Below are 25508 nucleotides of genomic sequence, written 5' to 3'. Positions count from 1 at the left end.
CCTCAGACGGAGGCACCATATAGAGGAAGCCAACAGATTACCCTAGGTATCTCGCCTATGCTGACATCATCGCGTCTACCTGCCGCCCTCCTTAAAGGTACTGTACTGGCTGCATTTTGTTGTCTGTGTGCACCGGACCCCTTCTGTGGCCTCAATCAAATGCCGCCACATCCCACACAGTAAATACCACGCGCATAAGGGCAAAAGAGACACGTGGTGGTTATTAAGTAGCAGAAACGCATATACTGGCATACACGAACTGTGTGCATTTAAAAACAACCTTTATTCACAATTTGAAGACACTTACAAAAGCCTATACCCTCAAAACCGAAATTATGGTGTGCATCCCGAAGTGAATGTTATTTATGGTCTTGTGATAATCCTGCACTCTACTACTTTTATATAAAGTACCAGTATTATTGTACAAGCTACAGCCTGGTGTCCATTTGTGGGGGGTCATTATCCTTACTGTGTATAATCATAAATGCTTAACTGACTTTGCGCCCTGAAGATTAGCCTTGACTGCTCGCGCCACGCAACCTAGAGGGTGAGCAGGGGTTATTCTTAAGGGGTAATTCCCTTGACCTGACTAGAGGAGAGGGTCCCTGATTGTCACAAGTGCATACCTGTGCCAACCAGAGACCCCCAAATCTAACACCGACCATCTCCAACTGAACACCGATCATGACCAAAGACACCGCCTCGACCATGAAAGGCATCTACTTGGAGGGACCCATCGACCCCTGCCCCCATCACATCTCCCACAGAGCAGCGGCCGCCATCGCGCCCATACTACAATGTGCAGCAATACCACCTTCAAAACAGGCACCTTCCCAGGTGACTGGAAGCGTGCAGAAGTCAGGCTCCTACTCAAGAAGCCCACAGCTGACCCCACTGACCTCAAGAGCTACCGGCCCATCTCGCTCCTCCCCTTCACAGTCAAAGTAACAGAGAAAAACAGTCAAAAGGGAACTGTCACGATTCATCGAAGAGAACGCCGTCCTCGACCCGTCCCAATCCGGATTCGAAGCAACAATTGCACTGAGACCACCCTACTCGCCGCCACAGACAACATCCGTACCCTCCTGGACCAAGGTCACTCCCCAGCTCTCATCCTACTCGACCTATCATTGGCCTTCGACACAATCTACCACTGCACACTAGTAGCCACACTACACAACGCCGGTATACAAGGAACAGTTCTGGACTGGATCCGATCATTCCTCACCAGAAGAAGCCAAAGGATTAGACTGACACCCTTCCTCTCCAATCCCACGAAATCACCTGCGGAGTCCCACAGGGTGATGTGTTTTATCTAGGAACCCGATCAATATTGTGACCTTATGCCCCTATACGGCTATAATCAATACATATCCCTATAATGGCATAATAATCGGAGCCATATTTTCAGTAAATCGCCTCTGCAGTCCATGACACAGCAGAAGCTACTTCCTTAGATTCCTAGAGAGCACACTGAGTTCTTTCGACACACCAAACCCCCAGCAACCTGGGAAAGCCCGCTTGCTTTGTTTTGATTTGTAATAGAACTCCTGCGAGCGCTGTAAGAACGACCAGTTCTTAGTGACATCTTTATTGACGTCTTATGTCCAAAACTTACGTCAAACTCGGCACCTTTCAGGTATAAATATACCAACGTTGCCTTAAGCAAACACACGGTGGTGAATACTGGAGCAGAACAGCTGTCCCCTTGCAGAAAGCCCAGCAGACGCGAGAAGCCCACGGACGCTGCCCCTCCTCTTTGACGCGCTGAGAAAGACGCTGTCTTTTCTCCTGCCGAGAAAATCCAGCTCCGGCGTTTCCAGCCTACCCTTGCGGGTGACTGGGATATCGGGTCCTGAGAGGGAGATACCAGACCTCCTACATTCTATTCCAAAGGTACGGTGCTGACTAAACCCTTAGAGAGAATTCTTGGATCAAACTCTTGGCAAAACCAACTTAACTTAAACTGCTACTTACTTACTCCCTCCCACGAATTAGGCTTAGGTCTGGTACACCGGGGTAGGCGTAGTTAGAAGCACCAGTTGAGGTCGTTAGCCAATGTATATATGAATGTATATATTTTATTCATTTTAACTATCTTATGGCTAAGAAACCATATCAATGCTTTTACAGTATTATTTCATAATACTCCTTTTACTGTACGTACTTTACTTTAAATTAAGTATTGCAATTGTGACAATCCATTTCTCTTGCATGAGAAGGAAGACTGTTCAATAAATCATACCCTTTATTGAAAACGCCGTCTCTCTCACTTCTCTGCACTCTGGTGAAACTAAGAACGCACGTCAGACTGAGTGAAATAATTGTCTATTGTTTTCACACGACTCTAGAGATTGACTCTTATTCTGGGGAGCAAAGTTGTCATGTTTATGCGGTTGTCGGAAGCTGAATCCCTTCTTGTCTGAGCCAGGGAAGCTGATCACTTCCTATTCAGTCAAGAAAGTTTCCAGTGACCTCTGAGCTAGCTGGCGCAAACCTAAATTAAGTCTAACATAGTCAGTAGAGACCTAGAAGACCTCAGTCCTACGTCTACACTGCTGTTTATGTTATTCCAATGCACAGGGCCTATAGGGAAAATAGGAACTACACTACATGGCGCCCAACGTTTGGTAAGGTGATAAAACTAACGCAAGACGTTAGAGTAACTCAGTCGTGCTTTTTCACACAGACCCTTTCTCCCGTAAATACTCCAATAGACGTCTGGAGTGGGTGAAAGGTTAAAATCCGCCGGAACTTAGTAGGAAGAGATTCCTATGTAGAGTTTTTGGTTTAGTCAACGTTGAAGGATACAGTGTTCCAAAATATTGTGCACCTAATCTTTTGTTTCCTTGAAACCTGATCTGCAACAAAAAAACCTTTCTGACAGTAAAATGCCAGACAGTGATGAGGATAGGGATGCTGCTATATTAGCAAATCAACTCATAGAGGATGACACAAGTCTCCTACAGAATGACCGGAATGCTATCCTCATTCCGGTCAACATAAGAAAAACTATAACTATAAAACTTATAGAAAACGGACTGACATCACGAGGTGGTACGGTCATTTTCGTGATAGAGGCACACGAGTATCGACAGACAAAGGTATTCTATTCATGGATAAACTTTCCAGCGACAAACGCTACAACACACAAGTTCCACTATTACAAAATAGAGGAACCACCGGATGAATACGTTCCGTTCGAGGAGATTGAAATTCCATTAAAATACCAAAAGCACCTGCTCTGGTTTAAAGGCGCCCTAAAACATAATGATCACATCACCAGGCTCGGTCCACTAGGTAGACCAGGAGCAACGTGGCTGGTTCTAGCCAGCTACACACCACATCCAGACATTGATAAAATGTCAAGAGAAGAACTTTTAGCAAATTACTAATTAAAATTCACAGACAGTTAGTCCAATATGTAATGAGGACTGCAACAGTCCAACCAGCAATTAACATTCAACAGCTGACCCCTCATCAGGGGAACACAAATAAAATTACACCACAGAACTTACAATCATGTCTTGGTAAAACACCTGCAAAACGGGAACAAATTCCATTCTGGCTAGCACAAAAAATAACTCAGATAGAGGCAGTATTCCCAAATACTACCCCTATTGAGAAACACAGAATTCTGACCATCTGCCTTCCAATGGGGGTCGCACCACATGTGGAGGACTGTGACACTTGGGGCACAGTCTTTGCTTCCATTTACACAAAAACACATGGTGTTCCGTCCATGGCGGTAATACCGGATGTGCTAAAACAAATTCAGAATGAACACGGTCCAGAACCTGCTTTAACTCTTGGTATGAAATTACTGAAAGACTTCAAACCGGTCTCGGCTATATTATTAGCCAACATAAAAGGAGAAGCAGCATCTGTGGCGATCCGCCAGAAATTGAAAAAAACAGATATAACAGATCAACCAATTGAACTTGCCAGAATCATAGAAAAATGCTATGAAGAATTAGGTAGAGATAGTTTGGGTGGGAAACCAGTGAAACCCCAAGTACTTGAAAATCCGGAAAAATTATTTATTAAAAATAATCTAAACACTCCTAAAAAGAGTTGGGATGGAAATAAACAATCCACTCCCAAAGAAAAAGCTTTCCAGTCCAGAGGAAGGTCTCCTCGGCGGAGAGAAAGAACTCCGAATCGAGAACACCAGTCTCCCTAAAGGGAGCCCTCTGAGAAAAGATATAACCTTAGAAATAGGGATAACTTGAAAAAACCTGATAGATATCAAAGTATTGATACACGTCCCTCTCGATCTTTTTTGCAGAAATCGGGAAGAAGAGCACGGTCAGAACCAAGGGAAGAGCACACCAAGTCCAAAGACAAGGAACCTGCTCAAAGTAAAAAAATTACAATTTCCAAGAAAGAAGGTAGGCAGTATTAGAGTAATCGAACATGCCGAGAATACTGAGGACACAGCTGAAAAACGGAGAGTGGGCACAGACAATGCTAGACAGCGCAGCAGAAATCAGCATAGCTCGCAAGATCCTGATGAGTCATCTGGAGACAGTGTACACGAATGAATACATTCAAGTAGAAACTGCAGATACCAGAGTTAGCGAACCTCATAAAATATACGAAATAACATTGCGTATAGAGGGAGATAAGACTAGGAAAATAAGGGATCTCTTTTGGGAAAACCTCTCAAAGGGCTATGACATCCTGTTAGCCGAGAAAGATTGGCCCCCAGAGTTTGTCAGGGAGTGCCCTCATGGCGAAGAAATGATTATGCCTGCCTTCTCAAATCATATTGCTATTCACACTAAATATATATATGCAAGGAAATGGGCAGTAGCTCAAGCACCTGCATTATATAAAAATCATGTAGGATGGGATGAGGACTCTCCTCCTCACAAAATCCAGTTAAAATGTCAACCAACTGCACAAAGGCAGTACCCAATTAAGCAAGAAGCTAAAAAACAAGTCAGGGAGATCTTAGACCAACTTGAATACCAAGGGGTGATTGAAACATGCACCTCTCAAATAAACAATCCTTTGTTTCCTGTCTCCAAACCAGACGATTCATATCGTCTAGTCTTGGACTACAGACACCTTAACTCATGTTGCAAAACATTTGCTGTACAAAATTCGCACAGTGTGGCACTAATGAACAACATAGTTCGCAAAAAATACAAAACAACATTAGACATATCTAATGGATTCTTTTGTCAAAATATTGCACCGGAAAGCAGGTACCTGACCGCTTTCTCAATAATGGGGTCACAGAAAAATTTCTGTAGGCTCCCACAGGGATTCAAGAACAGCCCAGGACTATTCTCAGCCAGAGTAACAGAGTTACTACAAATGTATGACAATGAGGCATTATCTTATGTCGATGACATCTATTTCACAGACGACGACTTGGATACTCACTTGAAAAGAGTGAACACCATAATACTTGTGTTCGCAGCAGAGGGTTACAAATTCAACTTAAAAAGTCACGAATTGCCCATCTAACTGTCCTATTTTTAGGATACGAATTATCAAGTGAAGGCAAAAGCCTAGCAGACAACTTCTTAGAGAAGTGCGCTGTACTCCAAGCACCGAAAACGCTGAAGAACTTACAATCGATTCTAGGCTTTCTGAATTTCAGAAGAACTTACATTCTAAACTATGCAGAGAGGATTAAACCTCTCTACGAATTAATAAGACCTGATTTTAAACCAATCAACTGGACTCAAAAACACACAGAAATTTTGAGATCACTGCAAACAGACATGTTAGCTAAAACAAAATTAGAAATACGTGACAGTACACGCAACCTTGTAATCCGGGTCATCCCAGGAAGATGCGGATTCACGTACCTGACCTCTAATGAGGGAGAAACGGTACCAATAGCTTACAAATCACATTTGTACACACAAGCAGAAAAAACATTCAGTCTTACAGAAAACACTGTAAAGGCAGTTCAAACTGCTGTAGCAAGAGAACGAGCCCTAGCCCAAGGCAAAAGAATAACTGTTTTCACAGCAGAATCAGCCTTCGAGGCACTATTCAGCCCAGTAAATCTAAAAACAGTGGCACTAGATCCGAAATGGATACAGTGGGAAAATTCTCTTGCTGCAGAAGACGTGACATACTATTTTGTCCCGAACATGAAAAAACAGAATGATTTAAAATATGAAAAAGAATATCCTCTGCCAATCGAAATTCTGCCCCTCCAACAGTACTCTAGTATAATCTTTACAGACAGATTTGTACAGCATTACAATGTAGATGATAAATCCTACAATGCAGCCTGCGCGATTGTTAAAGGTCGCTGGCTCTGTGGTAAATTCAGACCGAAAATAACAAAAACGGAATCACTGAGAAAATGATCGGCTCAGCGAGCTGAAATCAGATCTTTAAAGATGGCGCTTGAAAATGCCGAACGTGAATTCCCGACACTAATCGTGTGCGATTCGCATTTTTGCGTCAATTCTTACAATAATGATTTGCAGAACTAGGTTCAAAATGATTACAAAGATGACAAAGGTCCCACAATCAAGCATAAAATGCGTTGGAAACAAGTAGTTCTTTTACAGAAGGAACTACAAAAGACTCACGTGATACACACTCTGAGTCATCAACGTGATGGCGTTCACGTTGCAGGGAATTCATTGGCTGATACAGCCACAGCGGAAACAACTAAACCAGCTTCCGTAGCCACAAAAAAGCGTTCAGAAAAATACATAGACGGGGAAACCATGCTGGCGGTAAAAACGTCTTCAAAAGGCAACTGTGCAGCACTACCCGTGAACTATCCACTCAATTATACATATATAATTGATGCAAACTCCGTTCCTTTTGCTCGAATCCCTGGAGTGGGGGATAGGGTAATTCCAAACACGAATCGGAGAATCTTTTTAATAGCAGACGCACACATGGGATTGGGTCCGAGGCACAAACAGATGAAGGAATCTCTGACAGAATTACAATCAGAATACTGGTGGCCGGGGATGAGCCTGCAACATTATAAATTTGTGAAGAGCTGTCCAGACTGCAACAGAGACCGCAGTAACGAGCCAACCGGAGTAATGCCATGGCCATTTCTGTAGGTAGCATAAGGCTATCTATACATAAAATCCAGCGTCCTATTAATTCCTTTTAAGACTAAAATCACTTAAAGATGTGGCCCCAGCGTTCGGCTGACGCCAGAACTGTTATAAAAGATTTGCGAGTCTTTATCGGCACATACGCAATTGCCTTGCTTCATTCTGACCAGGGTCCTGCTTTTAGCTCTCGAGCTTATGAGAAGGCCATGACCAGCATGGGCATTGGGTTGCGGTTCTCTTGTCCCTTCCATCCTGAGGGAAACGGGGTTGTGGAAAGAAAAAAACCGAGACATAAAGCAATCTATAACTGCAAAGGTATTAGGTTCGGGTGATGGGTGGGTCCAGCATTTAACAAGTGTCCAACGTAGTCTTAATAACTTGCCAAGAAATTCTCTAAAAGGTTTCAGCCCGTACGAACTATTGTTCGGAACTAGAATGTATGTTCAGGACTTAGATAGTCATGCTTCAGTAGTAGATGACAAGAAAAAATGCTTTGACATCAACGATCGTTTGGCTGTTTTACAGGAATTAAATGAAACAAGAAAAGCCCTGAGCAACGTAAAGTTAGAGCAACAGCCAACAAACACTGAAGACACACCACCTGTCCCAGCAAGACCTGTCTGGATTCCAAAGACTGGGGATCTGGTCAGAGAAAAAATAGCGGTGAAGAAGGAATTTGGGCCTCCTTACAGAAAAGCAGTACCTGTCTTAAGCAATCAACGGAACAAGACCAGTTGTACTACCGCCCCTTGCTGGTAAAAAGGAGAACCGAGGTGTATCAATCGACCTGGTAAAACCACAATCATGTGGCCAATAATAAGTAGTAGGCCCAGTGGACTCCCAAGAAATAGCAGAATACCAAAATTTGCTAGTATCTAGAGGTTCAAACTGAAAGATTAATCACATTTGATAAACCTGCAGTGAATAAAAAAGGACTATGCAGAAATGACATGGAACTTGTGCCTCTTGAAACCCAAATTGAAACAGTTCGTCATGAAACACCAGTCTACAATGATGTAGCATCAGAATGTGCTAATGAAAGGCAAATTGAAAAAACAATTCCAACAATTGACAGAACTGCATCTGGTTACTTCATCAATTTCGATAACTTTTCTGAAGATCAAAGCGAGCCTGAAGTGACGCCAGCAACAAAGATTTAAGACAAAGCAACAGAACTCTTTCATCAACTCAAAGACACCTATCTTATTTCTCCATGGTTAGAATTTTGGATTGTGTTAGGAGTATTTTTCCTCCTGCTTTGGCTCATTATGGTACTTTGCTTGGGAAAATTCATTGAAGGGAAATACAGTACAATGGACACAGCAAGTCAGAACATCAACTTAGTTCTGAAGCCACACAAGTCATCTCACATCAAGAAAAGAGAACTATCAACAGGGAATGTCACAGCCATTCCAATACCCGGCGGGGTAGTTTGGAACAAAACAGATTACGAAATATATGGACCGGTCAAACACTTGAAATATCCTCATCAGTTTAAGGTTTCATTAAGTGACTTTGTAAAACCAAGTACATTCTCTGATGATTGGGACTTTGAAAGCATAAATAATATGATGTTGGATTTTGTCTTGTCAGCAAAATTTACAGAACATGATTATTTGCAAGGTTCATCAAATTATGAACAGATGTATTGTTTTACCCATTATGCAGACCAATATTTGCATAAATCTGTTCAACCTAGAAATGTTTTTAAATATAACCAATGGGAACATTGTGCTACTCCACCTAAAAGCAGTTTAAAAACATTCTATGAGAAATTCCAATACTTCTCAGGGTTTAACACAAGTGATGCAGAAACATTTTATTATAAACTGTTAGATAAAACAGGGACAAAAACCATGCTGACAAATACTAAATTGATATATTCAGAAGCATTTTACGAAAAAATTATTACATTTGGTTTTAATTTCTGGAAAAACAACATTGAAACAAAAACCATCTGGGTTACAAAAGATTGGCAAGTACAAGGCCTAGAAGGATTATTTCGAGCCTGCATGATCCCAGAACAAATAATGTTCTTGAATGACACCATTCAACAAACTACCTGTCTTGGCCTAGCCAAGATTAAAGACCTTAACAAACCGTCTATTCCAAAGCCAATACCTGATAATGCAACCACAGATATTGAGGTAGACGTAACCCAAGTTTTACATGAAAACAGAACACATCCTGATTGGAAAAAGGGGTTAATCTGGCCTACAGACACGAATAACTGTCAAGACAGATTCCTGAACAAAATACAGGGGTTAAAAATGACCAGACCAGACCCTAGATACTCCCAGAGACAACATCCAGGTATAGTAACAAAATACAGTGTAGGGAAACTATGCCTTGAATGGCTACAAACATCCATACTGGCAGAAATTAAGCAACACTTATCTTTACTTAAAGAAGGTGCTGACGTGCGCGATTTCATAATGGGACCACGCAAACAGCGTCAAAAACGTTTCATAGCGGCCAGTATATACGCTGCTTACAACGAGGCATGGAAAGTGACTCAAATTGAGACAGCAGAAAAAATACGAGAAATTGATCGTATTAATTTGGAAAAATCACTTTCTGTTGTGGACAATGGGTTAATGACTCTGTCCTCCAGAATATATTCACTGGACAGTATTGTATCATCTGCTATCGATATAATAGACCAGGACTTGCTAATGTTACAACATGGCCAGTCCCAATCACGCTCTATTGTACAGCTAGGCTGGACGTTGCAAAACCTGCGTTAAGGCTATGTGCCATGGCATTTAGCCAACACAACGTCATTGTTTTCTATCTTTAACCTTACTGATAAACAAATCAGTTTGGCACAGAAAGGAGCAGACTATACAATTCTGAGCATTGAAAAACAAGAGAGATTACCATTGACAATGTCAGAAAGACCTGTCATTGAATGGATAATACACGGGATTATCACAATTCCGATAACAACTTTCCAATTTAAAAAATGCCTAGAGTATATACCAGCAGGCCAGTATGAAAGGTTGGGTAAAGGATACATTAAGTCATCATGGAAATTACCTTATACACACACATGTTATAGTGACAATAACAAAAATGTATTTCTTAGTGGTAATAAGTGTAAACAATCACTAATCGGTATACTTTTGTGCCAAGGTATTAATTTGCATGGGGCCTGTGAGGGGACTTCAAATAACCTTTCATGCCACCAGCACGGCACACCTGCAACAAAAATAGAGCCATTCTTTAGACAACTTTCTAACGGGAGTTACGTTCTAATAACGGACCACAGCTGTTGTGGCTTGGTGCCAGGAAAAGCATATCTCTTAAGCGTCAGTTCCATGGTCACTTGCTGTATGCAAGTATTGTATCCTAATGGCCCTGGAGACTCAGAGGCTTCGATTTGGCCTCCGTTGAATATCTCTTCTGTACGAATTGATACTTTAAGCAGAATGAAGTCTGTGCTTTTACAGACAACAGTGCCCATCACGCCATCAAAAGAGACGTATGATCTCTAAGTTGCAAGGACAACTGCAGAGATACATACACTTTTATCAACAAATTGCCCCGTGCATTTCGTAGAAATGTTAAGCCAAATCCTAAATATGTCGAATGCCAGTGGTATCTCGAATGTATTTAAGACAATTTTTTTCGGGACTGTTAACACCCTTCGAAGCAGTCCTGGGCATCTTTTCCAATTTTGTCCATTCGGTCTTTGGCAGCCTACCACTACTTTTGGGACTCGTAGCAGGGATTTTATTTTTGACCCTTCTGCTCCGATATGGCAAGCCAAAACGCAGACATGACTGCGGCAAGGATGGAAGAAACGATCCTAGCAATACGCTACTGGGACCGCATAACTAAAGTCCTTGGACTAGCCCGGCTAAGAGATCTGAATATGACCTGGTTTCTTTCATTCAGACCTATATGGCAGACCTGCATCTTACCTGTGCTTCGATGTATGCTATCCGGAGAGGAATGCGTGTTAGACACCTGTCTGGCACTACAATCAGCAGTACCAATGGATATAGATACTTTGCTAAGTCCAGTAACGGCTCATGCATCGTGTTGACCCCAGCGGTTACCAATCCTGATGACGGCATTCGTTGAGACTCCTGCGCTATGATTAGGTGGTGGCAGTGAAGCAAGAAATGAAAGCAACATCACCCAGGTACGACCCTCTGTGAGCATTGCTGATCTTGAAATCGCTGACAGCAATCATTCTCACGACTGCCACGTTACAGCATTATCAAACTTGGTGGAACTGTCACCTGAATATGTAGACCAAATTTTTGCGAGTCTGTCTGAAATGATGTTCTCCCCTGAACAGAAACAATAACTTTTTGGAAAACAATCCGGCGCACAGCGTTCCCATGAACTCTGAATTCGGCCTTCGGCTTTGATAAACAAGAGCTACTGAAAAACGTTTGGAACTATTTTTTCCCCCGCTCATCATGAAATTATTTTTTCCAAAATTCCAAAATGTTTACCTTTTTTCTGGCACACATACTTTGCTTAAAGTAGAACTATTCATAAAGAACAGGGCTTCTATTTTTAGTAGATCTAGAGACAAAATATTACTTCAGCCTCTAGCACATGTTACAGCAACTGTATTTATATGTGATGAAATAGTCTCGCCCTTCTTTTCTGTACTGAGAGACATTTCATGTGTAATTTTTTTTCGCAAATCGTTCAACTGAATTTATATGCAAATTTTTTTTGAATGATTACGCTGCTTAAAGACGTACAGTACCTATTATCATTTTCATGTATTTCGTATACACCATTTCAAATGCAAAATGTATTTTGGGGTGGGTTGGAATACACATGCATCTTTATTGCTTAAGTTTTTAGTAATTGATGGACATAAAACCGTGGAGTGGGTGATGTGTTTTATCTAGGAACCCGATCAATATTGTGACCTTATGCCCCTATACGGCTATAATCAATACATATCCCTATAATGGCATAACATTCGGAGCCATATTTTCAGTAAATTGCCTCTGCAGTCCATGACACAGCAGAAGCTACTTCCTTAGATTCCTAGAGAGCACATCGAGTTCTTTCGACACACCAAACCCCCAGCAACCTGGGAAAGCCCCGCTTGCTTTTTTTGATTTGTAATAGAACTCCTGCGAGCGCTGTAAGAACGACCAGTTCTTAGTGACATCTTTATTGACGTCTTATGTCCAAAACTTACGTCAAACTCGGCACCTTTCAGGTATAAATATACCAACGTTGCCTTAAGCAAACACACAGTGGTGAATACTGGAGCAGAACAGCTGTCCCCTTGCAGAAAGCCCAGCAGACGCGAGAAGCCCACGGACGCTGCCCCTCCTCTTTGACGCGCTGAGAAAGACGCTGTCTTTTCTCCTGCCGAGAAAATACAGCTCCGGCATTTCCAGCCTACCCTTGCGGGTGACTGGGATATCGGGTCCTGAGAGGGAGATACCAGACCTCCTACATTCTATTCCAAAGGTACGGTGCTGACTAAACCCTTAGAGAGAATTCTTGGATCAAACTCTTGGCAAAACCAACTTAACTTAAACTGCTACTTACTTACTCCCTCCCACGTATTAGGCTTAGGTCAGGTACACCGGGGTAGGCGTAGTTAGAAGCACCAGTTGAGGTCGTTAGCCAATGTATATATGAATGTATATATTGTATATATTTTATTCATTTTAACTATCTTATGGCTAAGAAACCATATCAATGCTTTTACAGTATTATTTCATAATACTCCTTTTACTGTACACACTTTACTTTATATTAAGTATTGCAATTGTGGCAATCCATTTCTCTTGCATGAGAAGGAAGACTGTTCAATAAATCATACCCTTTATTGAAAACGCCCGTCTCTCTCACTTCTCTGCACTCTGGTGAAACTAAGAACGCACGTCAGACTGAGTGAAATAATTGTCTATTGTTTTCACACGACTCTAGAGATTGACTCTTATTCTGGGGAGCAAAGTTGTCATGTTTATGTGGTTGTCGGAAGCTGAATCCCTTCTTGTCTGAGCCAGGGAAGCTGATCACTTCCTATTCAGTCAAGAAAGTTTCCAGTGACCTCTGAGCTAGCTGGCGCAAACCTAAATTAAGTCTAACATAGTCAGTAGAGACCTAGAAGACCTCAGTCCTAAGTCTACACTGCTGTTTATGTTATTCCAATGCGCAGGGCCTATAGGGAAAATAGGAACTACACTACAAGGGGTCTTCACTGAGCTCAACCTTCTTCATTATCTACATGGCCCACCTCACAGCCATCGTCAGACAATACGGCCTCAACATCGTATCCTACGCTGGCAACACGGCCTCAACATCGTATCCTACGCTGGCGACACCCAGCTCATCCTCTCCCTCACCAAAGACCCCAAAAATGCCAAACTAAAATTTCAGAAAGGAATGCAAGACGTCGCAGTCTGGATGACCAACAGCTGCCTGAAGCTCAACACAGAGAAAACAGAAGTCCTCGTCCTCGGAACAACCCCTTCAGCATGGGACAAAACCTGATGGCTGACCGCCCTTGTAAGCCCACCCACCCCCTCTGATCACGACAAAAACCTCAGCATCATACTCGACTCATCAGTCACCATGAACCATCAGATCAACGCCGTCACCTCCAGCTGCTTCAACACCCTCCGCATCCTCCGCAAGACCTTCAAATGGATCCCCCCTGAGTCAAGTAAGAAAGTCACCCATGCACTCATCACCAGAAGACTGGACTAAGGAAATGCACTCTAAGCTGGCATCAACAAGTCACTGCTCCACAGATTCCAGACAATACAGAACACTGCTGCCAGACTCGTCCTCGGCATCCCTCGGCACGAACACATCAGCCAACACCTACGAAATCTCCAGTGGCTCCCCGTGGAGAAAAGAGTCACCTTCAAAATCCTCACTCACGCCTGCACGACAACGGACCCAAATACCTCAATAACAGAATCAACATCCACGCACCCAAAAGAAACCTCCAATCTACCAACCTTGCACTGGCCGGAACCCCGAACATCCACAAAGCAAGCGGAAGAACCTTCTCTCACATTGCAGCCAAGACCTGGAACGAACTACCGGCAGACATCAGACGCACCCCCACCCTGAATACCTTCAAGAAGACCCCCAAGACCTGCCTCTTTGGTTATACAGATCTGCCGACCCCCCCCCCACCCCCTCCCTCAGTGCCTTAAGACCCTCACGGGTGTGTAGCGCGCTTACAATTTCCTGATTGATTGAAAGTCGGCAGCTCTAGCCATCAGACCACATCCTGTGTGCTTTCAAACCTTCTCCTCCTTTCATCCTACCATATTAATGCCTCCTATAGGCCATTACTTTTACTCCTACCGTGATGCCTTCTATCCTGAAGCCGACTGTGGTGGTGGAACTGATGGACTCTCTCCACTGCATGTAACGTGGCTTGGTGATGGCCTGGTGTGCGTGCTCCTCCATTGTGGGGGCAGTGGGATCTACCTTCACCATCTTTTGGTACATGTCTGTCCGCAAGGTCTGTTTCTGAAGGGCCTTGGCCAGTTCTTCCTCCAAGTAGGTCCTGAAATGCAAACACATCAAAAATGTTAAAAACTATCCGGATTAGTGTATGAGACTCAGACGGCATCTTAAAGGAGGGGCCTGACCTGTGGGGAAAGTTTGGAGAGAGTAAGTAATTTATTAATTTGTACATGATTAATTAAAATCTTTACAAAACAATAAAACATTGCTAAAAATTGTTAAAAGTTCATTTGTGCGCAGTTTCCTCAGTTTGCAAGTTTGACTAATATCGGTTCATGATTGTCCATAAAATGTTTCAACGGTCGTCAAGCGCTCAAGTGTCTTTTTTCTGCTAAATCCAAAAACTTTACGACCCGGCAGTTTCATTTTGTTTTGCTGGGGTTAAAGCACAGTTTAACAGCCTGCCTGCATGTCCGGACGCCATGTAATTTAAAGGAGGGCCATAATAAATTGTACCTCAAGTCCTTTAGTTTGGGACAAATACACATCACATGGACCATGTCTTCCTTGTCAGCTTTACACAGGCAGCACTGCTGCAAAAAGTTTTTTCTTACCCAGGGTGGTAAATGCGGGATTACCATAATTACGCCAAGGAATAATTTTACAAACTTTTCTTTTGTTGTTAGATTCACACCAATGTTAAGATATTCTTGTGGCTGCATTCTTCGATTGTCGCTGAGCGTGATCCAACCATGCGCTCTTTTTGTTAATGCCTCCTTATCCTCAATAGAAGAGATGATTTGTGCTGGGTTTTTTCGCAACTTTTTTGAAATACAAGAGGTCTGTTGGGGTGCCCCAGATATCGGAAAGACCCAGGACTTGAAGTGAGTCAAATAGATATTCTCTAGCTGAGGATTTATGATGTCGGAGCAGCTCTTCCCATACGTTGGAGTTTAGAGAGCCAACCTCAGCACTGCGAATCTTGTGCCAGCTGGTAACATACTCCGCCTTTCTAGTGTTTGTTTCAGAATACTGAATTCTAACCGGATTAATGCAGGCGAGATGTATCTTGGCAGGTTAAAGATAGCCCTGTATGAGTTAGCTATAACTATGTCTAGTAATGCGGTGTCCTTCCCTTGAAGGGATTCACTCCCGTAAGTGAGAGACGGCTGTAACTTTGCGTGCAGAATCTGAAGAAGAGGGTTGAGCGTTAGATCAGGGAGTTTGGCCTTTAAAGATTTTATGGCCATGTAGGTCATGGTTCCCTTTCCTCGTAAGGAGTCCAATTGAGGTTTAAATTAGTTCTTGGAGTCCAGAATTACTCCCAAATACTTCCAGGTAGTTACCAGGTATGTTGATCAGGAACTTGACACATGAAAGGTTATTACCCATATTTTGATTTTCTGGTTTTGAATCTCATGTTTGTTGAATCTTTTCATTAAAAATGATACGCTACCTTGTCCACACAATCATCTGCCTTCTCCCCTGGATAGGGCCATTTCTACCCCTGGAGTTGCTCATCCCAGCATGTGATGTCCCTCCTGATCCTCCCTCATTCTGGCAGAGGCCCTGTGAGATCCTTCCACTTTGGTCCCTGAAAAGTGTGATGGTCTCCTGACACACCGGGAGTCCTGCTCTCATTGACCTGGGAGAGGCACATTGTTGTATAGGGTCCAGATGCTCATGCTGCCACAGGCAACGGGGCATGCGGGCCAGGCCCCATGCCGTAGGAATATCATGTGGACACATACTCCCCCACAACATGGGCAAAGATAAACCCTACCGGTGACCACCTCCGAGATCCACATCGACCAGTTTAACGCTGGACCCTGGACCGGCCAGAATAGGAGCACCAGCTCTGAAAAGACATCCTCATTAGAGAACAATCTTTTCATGATCCTTCAAACCATTCAATCCTCCCAGATGGTTGTGGAAGTCAAGATCGGCAAAGTGAGGGTGGACTTTGCCCTGCTACGTCAAGATCTGTTCAGCACTACAGCCAGATTTATGTAAACTGAATCCCACTTATCCACAGTGGAATATGATGTTAACACTCTAAAATGCCCATTCAACAGCGTTCTCACACACACAGCAGAGCTTCATCGCGACACTGAAAACACTGAGAACCATTTTAGGTGTAATAATATGCGCATAGTTGGAGTTCCGGATTAAAGCGAACAGCAACAAGTCGCCGAATATCTTGAAAATTGGATCACATCCTGGATGTCCACCAACCAACTTTTCCCCAGTTTCAGAATAGAGAGGGCACACACGAAACTGGGTCCTAAGCCGCCCCCTGGAGCATCTCCCAGGCTACTGATCGCCCGAATCTTCAACTTCAGGGATAGAGATGCAGTTTTGAGAAAGGCCCGCTCTTGCCCTGACCTCGGCTGGGGTGATGCTAAATCTCTCCTCTTTCCTGACTAAGCCAAAGAGGTTCAGCAGGAACGCCGCTCGTTCCTGGCAGTCAAACGGAAACTCCAAGTGCTTGGCCTTCAATATCACCTCCTATTCCCAGCCAGGCTCCGAGTGGGCCATGCAAATAAGTTCCACTTCTTTGACAGCACAGAATCTGCTTGGCATGGCTTACAGAGAAGCGCCTTCTCCACGGATCTGGTGCGGTCTCCTTCTTGGGAACTGACCCAACTGAACCAGCCTGGACGGCACCAGGGCCTAAACTGTGGTGCTATTGTACTTGTTCATGAAGGCCTTGTAACACCGAAAGATCCAAATCCTCTTAGCTGTCCCCCCAGACAAGACACAAGACCAGTCTCCCTCCGGGCGTTTAATGCAGGAGAGCACCAGCTGAACCACAAGGACCTTCCGGCTACGACTTCCCCACCTCCTGCTGTTCCATCAGGGGTCACTGATATCACAGAGTCCTGCACTATGATTTCCTATTCACTCTCTATTTTAGGACACAGAGACATCCAATTTTGGAATTTAAAAATTGTGCTCTCCTGATGGACATCACTTATCTTGCATCAAGTAGGGGTCCACCACTCCATTCCCATTTTCAAGCAGTTTTTAGGGCTCGCCTAGGCAATCCCATCAGGGATGCTGGCGAGATCATAGTAAGTCTTTCAAAAAGTGTACCCAAACTGCGGATCGGGTACAATGCATGTGAGCCAGGCGCGTGCACATCTCACACCATCAACATCAGACTCAGACTTCAAAGGAAGCTGCTCCCCCCGCCCCCGCCCCCGCCACCCAATGCCGCTCACCCGCCCCACCACGCAATGCGGAGAGCTTGTTTAGATTGACTTTCAAAGCACAGCTCCAAATAGCAGCAGCCTGCCTCCTGGATGATCAGGCATTGTAAGCATTTCCCCAATGTCAGTCGATGCTTTCTGATTACATCTTTTTTATGCAAGATGAAGGTTCTACTACTTTGCGCTCCGATCTGATGCCAGGGAGGAAAAATATTACTTTTACCAACTTCCCAAATGCTCCCTTCTGTTTCTTGCAAAGGAAGCCGTGCCCCCGCCCCCGCCACCCAATGCCGCTCCCCCCCCCCCCACCACGCAATGCGGAGAGCTTGTTTAGATTGACTTTCAAAGCGTGGCTCCAAATAGCAGCAGCCTGCCTCCTGGATGAGCAGGCATTGTAAGCATTTCCCCAATGTCAGTCGATGCTGCTTTCTGATAACATCTTCTTTATACAAGATGAAGGTTCTACTACTTTGCGCTCCGATCTGATGCCAGGGAGGAAAAATATTACTTTTACCAACTTCCCAAATGCACCCTTCTGTTTCTTGCTTTGAGAACTTGTTCGTGGATGGAAAAAAATAGCGTTTGTCCACTAAGTCATTATAATGCTAATATAGAGGCGATGAAGTCAGCAAGAAATCACTCAGTGAAAAACTTTTGATTACGTTACAAGTTTACGATTTGTTTCTTAGCAACAATTGAAGCTAATTATAGCAATAATTTGAGCAAACATCGTCTAGTACATTCTTCACATCATTATTTTCTTTTTCTTGTCCTACCGTTCAACAATTTGTACACGTGCTAAGTTCAATTCAATTTCAAACTTTATTCGACTATTAAAAACAATCACAAAAGCGTACAATAAAACACAATACAAACATTACAATAAAACAATAGCTCAGAAATGAAGAATTTAGGAAGATTTAAAACACCAGACTTTTCCTATGAGAAATGGCTTTGAGTAAAAAAGTAGCAGTAAAAAAACAGGTGTCTGCAGAGTCAAGTGCAAATAATAATTCCATGGCTTGGGTAATAGTATACACTGATAATCTTAAAAACATAGGTCTGAGATAGAGACGGCGAAGATGCATATAGAGTGGACAAATAAGCATAAAGTGCCGAGTACTTTGCCTAGTCTGACCATCGCAAGGACAGGGGGAATGGCTAGGAACTTTCATCTCAGGGAAGGCAACTAAATTATGTACTATACCAAGTCTGAGACGTGTCAGAACAAACTGATGGGACTGCTTGGTTATGAATTTTAAGTACATAGGCATGCCCTTTCCTTCAAATTTAGTGGTGTGATAAAATACATAGGTAGACATGGTAGCACACTTTACCCTGCGCATATCAGACTTAGTTTGGATGAAAACATCTTTAAGTTCCTTTTTCAATACAGTAACGGCACAATAGGGATCCTTAATGATGTCAAAATTAAATACCTTGTCATAAGTATAAGAGACATAACTTAGCCAGGGAATCTTGAGGACTTTGTCGAACTTCAAACAATCAGTGATAATCTTCCTAGAAAAAGTAGTCTCTTCTTTGGCCCATATTGACCTCCATACCATGAGGGGTCTTAATCCAATAAGATCAGTCAGATAGTTTAAACAGACTTCGCTATGGCACAGTACAGTAGGTGCCGAGGGAGGTAGGCAAAGCAATCTTCTAAGGAACCCATTCTCTGTATTTTGCAGTGTCCTATGCTGACTATAGCCCCATATACCGGAACCGTACAGAGCAATAGACGCACATCTTTGCCTGTAAATGTCTTCCATATCAGGTATACGGCGGCTTCCTAGCTTTGCAGCGAATCGAAAAATACCAGATGAGCTTTTGGCCATTCTACCATTAACATTTGAGATCTCCTGGGACCATGTCCCCTTGTTGTTAAAGGTAACCCCGAGGTAGCAGAACCTATCCACTACCTCAATAGTATGATTGTTAAAATGGAACGGCATAACAGATTTCATCCGTTTACCACAGGCCATAATAAAAGTCTTGGTGTTATTTATTTTCAATTTCCTCGCATTAATAAAATCATAAAAAGTGTTCATGAGTTTCTGTAGCCCATTTGGAGTACGCGAGAGGAGCACCGTATCGTCGGCATAAAGCAGAACTGGTACGGGAAGTCCACCGACTTGAGGGGAATCCGCCTGGACCTTTTTGAGTTCAGATTCGATGGAATTGATAAAAAGGGAAAATAACAGGGGGGCCAGTACACAGCCCTGCCTTATGCCTGACTTAACCCTGATTTTCTCGGTACATTCACCAGACGGACCAAAACGTATCTGGGCCGACAGCTTATTATAGAGACGAGCCAGAAAGTGAATGATTGCCTGGGGGGCGCCCATGGCCAATAAAGTGCACCACAAGAGTTCATGGTCTACAAGGTCAAAGGCGCTCGAAAGATCGGCAAAACAGAGAAATAGGGACCCTTGTTTCGCTCTCGTATATTTCCCTATAAGGAGGTCAAGGTTAAGGCACTGCTCCGTAGTCCCTAAGCCTTTGCGAAAACCAAATTGGGATTCAGCCATGATATTATTTTCTTCAACCCACTCCTCGAGCCTTATAAGGAGAACCCTGCTCATAATCTTCAGGGAGGAATCAAGAAGGGAGATAGGGCGATAGTTCTTAGCCTCGCCTCTATCTCCCTTCTTGTAAATAGGTAGAATTAGGGATTCACTCCAAGTAGGAGGGGTGTTCTCCAGGACTGATGCATTAAACACCTGGGTCAGGAGTGGGCACCAGAGACTGGGGTTAGATTTGTACAGATCTACCGGTACCCCATCGGGTCCCGGTGCCTTTCCACCTTTACTCTGGCTTAGGGAGATAACCACCTCTGGTAGGGTAATATCCAAAGGTATCCTAGTCTCAGACATCGGGATAATAGGACTGTCAGAGTCTCCCCCGGGTGGATTAAAAATACCAGAAAAATGGGAGACCCAATTGGCTTCGCTAACCTGCGCTGATAGTTTGGGAAACTCTTCATTGGCAAGGAAAGGACTATTAACCGTAGACCAGAACAGCCTACTGTCCCGTAGTACCGAAGCTTGGTTCAGGGCATCCCAGGCAAGTTCCCTGAGTTCCTGCTTCCTACGTACAAGATTACTTTTATAGGTGAGCCTAAGTAATTTGACGGCCTCCCTATCTCTCGGGTGTTTTGTTAAGGCCAGCTTGAGTTCCCGCAGGGATTGAGTACATAAGCTATCAAACCAGCCCACATTTTGGTTCCTAATTCGGGCTTTAGTGATGGTAAGGCACCTTTTTACAGCATCACCGAGTGCCACAAAATTAGTTATAATACACCCGTTAGGGGCCTCAGGATTAAGGCAACTATAAATTTCAGCAAACCCCTCTTTAATAATTCTAGCTTGCAGTTTATCGGAGTTGTTCAATTTCCACTTTATACGGAAACCATTCTGTCTGCATGGGGTAACATCTTCTAATACCAAATAATCATTCCTAGCACTAGGCCCCCATGCAGAAATAAGCATGGTGATTGCTTGGTGATCACTACCTCCCAGATCAGTAACGACGGGAACTGTACAGTGAGGAGTGAAATGCGTAGAAACCAGTATGTGATCAATGGCAGAGGACGAGTTGGGTCCTACAAAAGTTGGAACAGGCATACCATCCACATCTAGGGCCGGGGAGTGGATCATAAGATCCAGGTTTAGCACAAGGGAATTAAAGGAGTCACCATGGGGGGAGTGTACAAAATGTGCTCTGTTTTCCCCGTTGTCTCCATCAAAACCACAGGTTCTAGAAAAGGAATGTGGGCAAGTACGAAGGTTAAAATCCCCACCCCAGATGATCTCAATTGGCTTACTAACATCGTTTCGTAAGTTCTTCAAAAAAGGACCCAGCTCCTCTGCCACCGAGGTATCTGAGGCATTAAACAAATTGTTATAGTGGTTGACCACCACTAAAACATGGCCCTTAGGATGTTCTAGTATTAAAATTTGGGAGTGGTGTCCCACAGGGAGGTAGGAAATCAAACATAGTGGAAGTTTGACTGATGTAAAAATCACTAATCCCCCTTTAGCCCTACCCATACCTGTCCTTATTGCCTGGTTGTTATAAGACACAAACCCATCGAGTTCAATATCTGCAGTTGCCCAGGTCTCTTGAAAGCATAAAATATCAAAATCCGAGAGGATCTCTTTCCACCCCAATGAGGCCGATTGCCTGCTCCAACCTGCAACATTCCAGGTAACAAACTTCAGCCCTGGGGAACAAATGGGGGGTTGAATAGACACTGGTACCGTGGGGATTAAAGCATTATTGACAGGTAGAGGGTCCAGTAATACTGGATAAGTCACAGGGATTATCGGGGCAGTTTGGGACATTGTAAGGTCTTGGGTGGGAATAGGGCTACTGTCGGGCAATACCGTAGGCTCTTTATCAGAAGAAATAGTGGGGTCTACAGCAGTGGGCAGTCAATCAACACCATTACGGCCACTCAGACAATTAAAACGATTATAATTATGGAAGGGTGTCATAGGTGGTTGAAAAACAGGTTGTGCTGGATACCCACAGAATCTACCCCTCCGAGCAACCCTTGTCCATTTGTCCTGAACTTGATCACGATGCATTTGTACAGGGGGGAAGAAAAAAGATACAGGCAGGGTCCGGATGGTGGATTCAGATGATCTATTCGACCCCGAACAGATATAATGAACAGTCCTTGGGTCTCTAAAGCTCACCAAAATACAGTCCCCAACTATTGACTTCCTGGTCTTGCCCAGCCAGGGTACCCTCCTTACCATCACAATTTCATTATTAAAATATGCAGGAAGAGGTCTATTCCAGTTCAACCATTTAATTACTTGATTTTTTAGTGAGAAAAAATTCTCGCCTTCCCCCATCTCCAGGGGAGGAACCCCGGCCATAACTACCATAAGATCGTTAGCTTCGGGGGGAAGGTCGGGTCTCCGAACTCTAGGGGCAGGTTTCTCCGGTAAAGGGGGTGGAATACCGTCACCGTTTACAGGCCCATTGGGATTTATAACAGGGGGAGTAATACCTGCTGGTAGTAGTGGGGGAATAATAGTTTTACTAAGGCATGGAGGAACTGGTATGGCCATGAGGGGTTGCAAAATAGGGGTGGCAGAAGTCATCGCAGTTGGTTCTGGAATAGTTGGAGGAGGTTGTGAGGTGGGGGGTAGGGTGGGGGGGGACATAGTCTCAGGGGGTCTTCCAAGGGTATTGACCTGCGAATTCAAACTACTTAATGTAGCCTCAAGAATAGTTAGACGGATCTCCACTCTCTTAATACTCTCGGTGATAGGCTGCAGCAGAGATCTGAGTAAGAATTCTAGGTTCCCCTGGGGGACAACTGGGGGCAGTAAAATAGGCAAGCTATTCATAGGAGGAGGAACAGTACCCATATCTTCATTAGACTTACCGGGAACAGGAACAGACTTAGTAGGTTTTCCAAAATCGGTATGGGAAAGTTTGGGTTTACCCTTACCTGCCCTCGACTTCCTTCTACGCTTATTAGGAGGAGGGCCGTGCAGCTCGGCCACAGTAACTAATTTGGGCTTAGCTTTCCTTGATTTAGAGGTCAGGGTAGGTTGGGATATAAGGTCAATAGCCGTACAGCAGAGGCTAGGGGAGGGGCTGGGCACCGGTACCTGACTGGGACTAACAGTACATTCCCTCAGCAAAAGAGGGACTCCTTCCTGTGAAAGAGATTCCTCACTAGCAATCAGCGATGTGCCACCATCTACAATATCTACCAGGGGTCTACGTTTCAGATTTTCAATAGAGCGTCGGCGCTCAGCCCTGCGTTCGGCAAGGGCAGTATCCAAATCTCCCTCTTCCTCCGCCATGGAGCGTGGAAAATATGTATCCAGGGTTCTAATCTTAGACCCCCCCGGTTTCACTATGGATTTGTCCAGAGCTGGTGAAGGCATGATAGGTAAATGGTATATCTTGGGCAGCAAGGGCTCAGTAGAAACCAGTACCAAAAAACAGAGGAACAGGAAAGTAAGCCCGGCCCGGCCTACTCTGGCCTATGAGGGCCTAAGAGGGTCCGCCCTTAGTCCGGGCTTTGTCCCGGGTGATGTCCCGCACACGCGTCCCACTGACGCGTAATGACTTCAGGTATTAAGCCAAATGAGGATGGAGGGGGCGGAGACACGGGAAGAGGCGGCAGGTGTGCTGGCTGGTACACGCACAGCCTGCTGGCCCTCGCAGTCCCGTTCTCTTCGTGAGCAGCTCCCCTCGTGAGTACAATGCCCAGCGGGGCTCCTGGCACAATGAAGCAATGCCCTACGGGGCTCCTGACAGCAGCAGCAAACAGGGATCCAAGGACTCCTCCACGAGCGGCACCCGCGGAGCGGGGACCGCGAGGAGTTTTCAAGCAGGCAGGCAGGCAAGGGGCGGAGACACGGGAAGAGGCGGCAGGTGTGCTGGCTGGTACACGCACAGCCTGCTGGCCCTCGCAGTCCCGTTCTCTTCGTGAGCAGCTCCCCTCGTGAGTACAATGCCCAGCGGGGCTCCTGGCACAATGAAGCAATGCCCTACGGGGCTCCTGACAGCAGCAGCAAACAGGGATCCAAGGACTCCTCCACGAGCGGCTCCCGCGGAGCGGGGGCCGCGAGGAGTTTTCAAGCAGGCAGGCAGGCAAGGGGCGGAGACACGGGAAGAGGCGGCAGGTGTGCTGGCTGGTACACGCACAGCCTGCTGGCCCTCGCAGTCCCGTTCTCTTCGTGAGCAGCTCCCCTCGTGAGTACAATGCCCAGCGGGGCTCCTGGCACAATGAAGCAATGCCCTACGGGGCTCCTGACAGCAGCAGCAAACAGGGATCCAAGGACTCCTCCACGAGCGGCACGTGCTAAGTTAACAAGTGTCCTGTTGTCTCCCAGTATTGTTTTAGACACGAGAGACTGCATTCATAGTACCAGGAGGTTTATTTGGTTATCGAGGTATTTTTTTTCAAGAATGCATGAAAACCATCTTTTGGCCATTCAAAAGTGTTAATTCATTGTTGTGAGGTTTTCCTTCTTTCCAGGAGTACCTCTCCCGCATGGTCCCCATCCTCGCGCCACCAAAGCTAGGGCTGTTTACTTGCACTTAGAATAAATATGCATTTTATGATTGAATTGGGTAATAGTAACGCTGGATATTTACAGCACTTAAAAAGGGCCGAAGTGCGGCATGAAGCGCTGTCTAAAAACAAGTAAGAATAATTCTCCTTATTTTTATTACATTATTAAAAACATTCTCCTCCAACATGTGCCACTACGCTCTCTCCCAAGTGTGCCCTCTCCCACCGTTTCTCCTTCTTCTTTTTCATCCTCATCCTCCTTCCTGCCTTTTCCTTCCTCCTCAGTCCTCTGTGTTGCTTTCTTCTGTTCCTGTGTTCACCTTCTTCCTCCTTTCTTCTCTCTGCCTTGTAGTCCTCAGGCAACCCACTTCCTCCTACTTCATCTATCATCCCTTCTTCCTTCCTTCTTCCTCTTCCCCTGGCCCTCCTACCCTCCCCCACCCAGTCTCACTTTCTTTTCCTTCGTACTTCTTCTTTCCTCCAGTCAAAGTCAAGTCAAAGTCAAAATGATCTTTATTCGGATTGTAAAAACATCCATAAAAGTACAGCATAAAATTCATCAATAATATAAAATACAGATTCCGTCCCACATGTCCAAACTCATATCCACGTACAATTTAATCATGTGCAAAAATACAATTCTCAGTGCAAAAATATGCTTTGTGCAATAACAGAAGTGCAAAGAATATGCATAGTGCAAATGTGTCAATCAATTAGCAGGGAAGCACGTGATCGTAAAGCTGCTTTAAGAAAGCTGCTCACTCT

The 25508-nt window shown here is 44.4% G+C and overlaps 1 protein-coding gene across 3 annotated transcripts in view; it reads right to left on the bottom strand.

Moving 5' to 3' along the window:
* The window catches only part of LOC147692342 (inositol-trisphosphate 3-kinase A-like), a 913921-nt gene that overhangs the window by 176109 nt on the left and 712304 nt on the right, over positions 1-25508 (bottom strand). For all 3 annotated transcript variants that reach the window (XM_086938574.1, XM_086938575.1, XM_086938576.1), the window contains exon 5: positions 14373-14577. In XM_086938574.1, coding sequence (XP_086794700.1) covers positions 14373-14577 — 205 coding nt within the window. The remainder of the gene's footprint in view (positions 1-14372; positions 14578-25508) is intronic.

This window comes from Lissotriton vulgaris, chromosome 9 (genome assembly GCF_964263255.1).
Source record: "Lissotriton vulgaris chromosome 9, aLisVul1.2, whole genome shotgun sequence".
NCBI lineage: Eukaryota > Metazoa > Chordata > Amphibia > Caudata > Salamandridae > Lissotriton > Lissotriton vulgaris.
The sequence above is the reverse complement of the archived record's forward strand: the minus strand, read 5'-3'. Positions and strand labels throughout refer to the sequence as shown.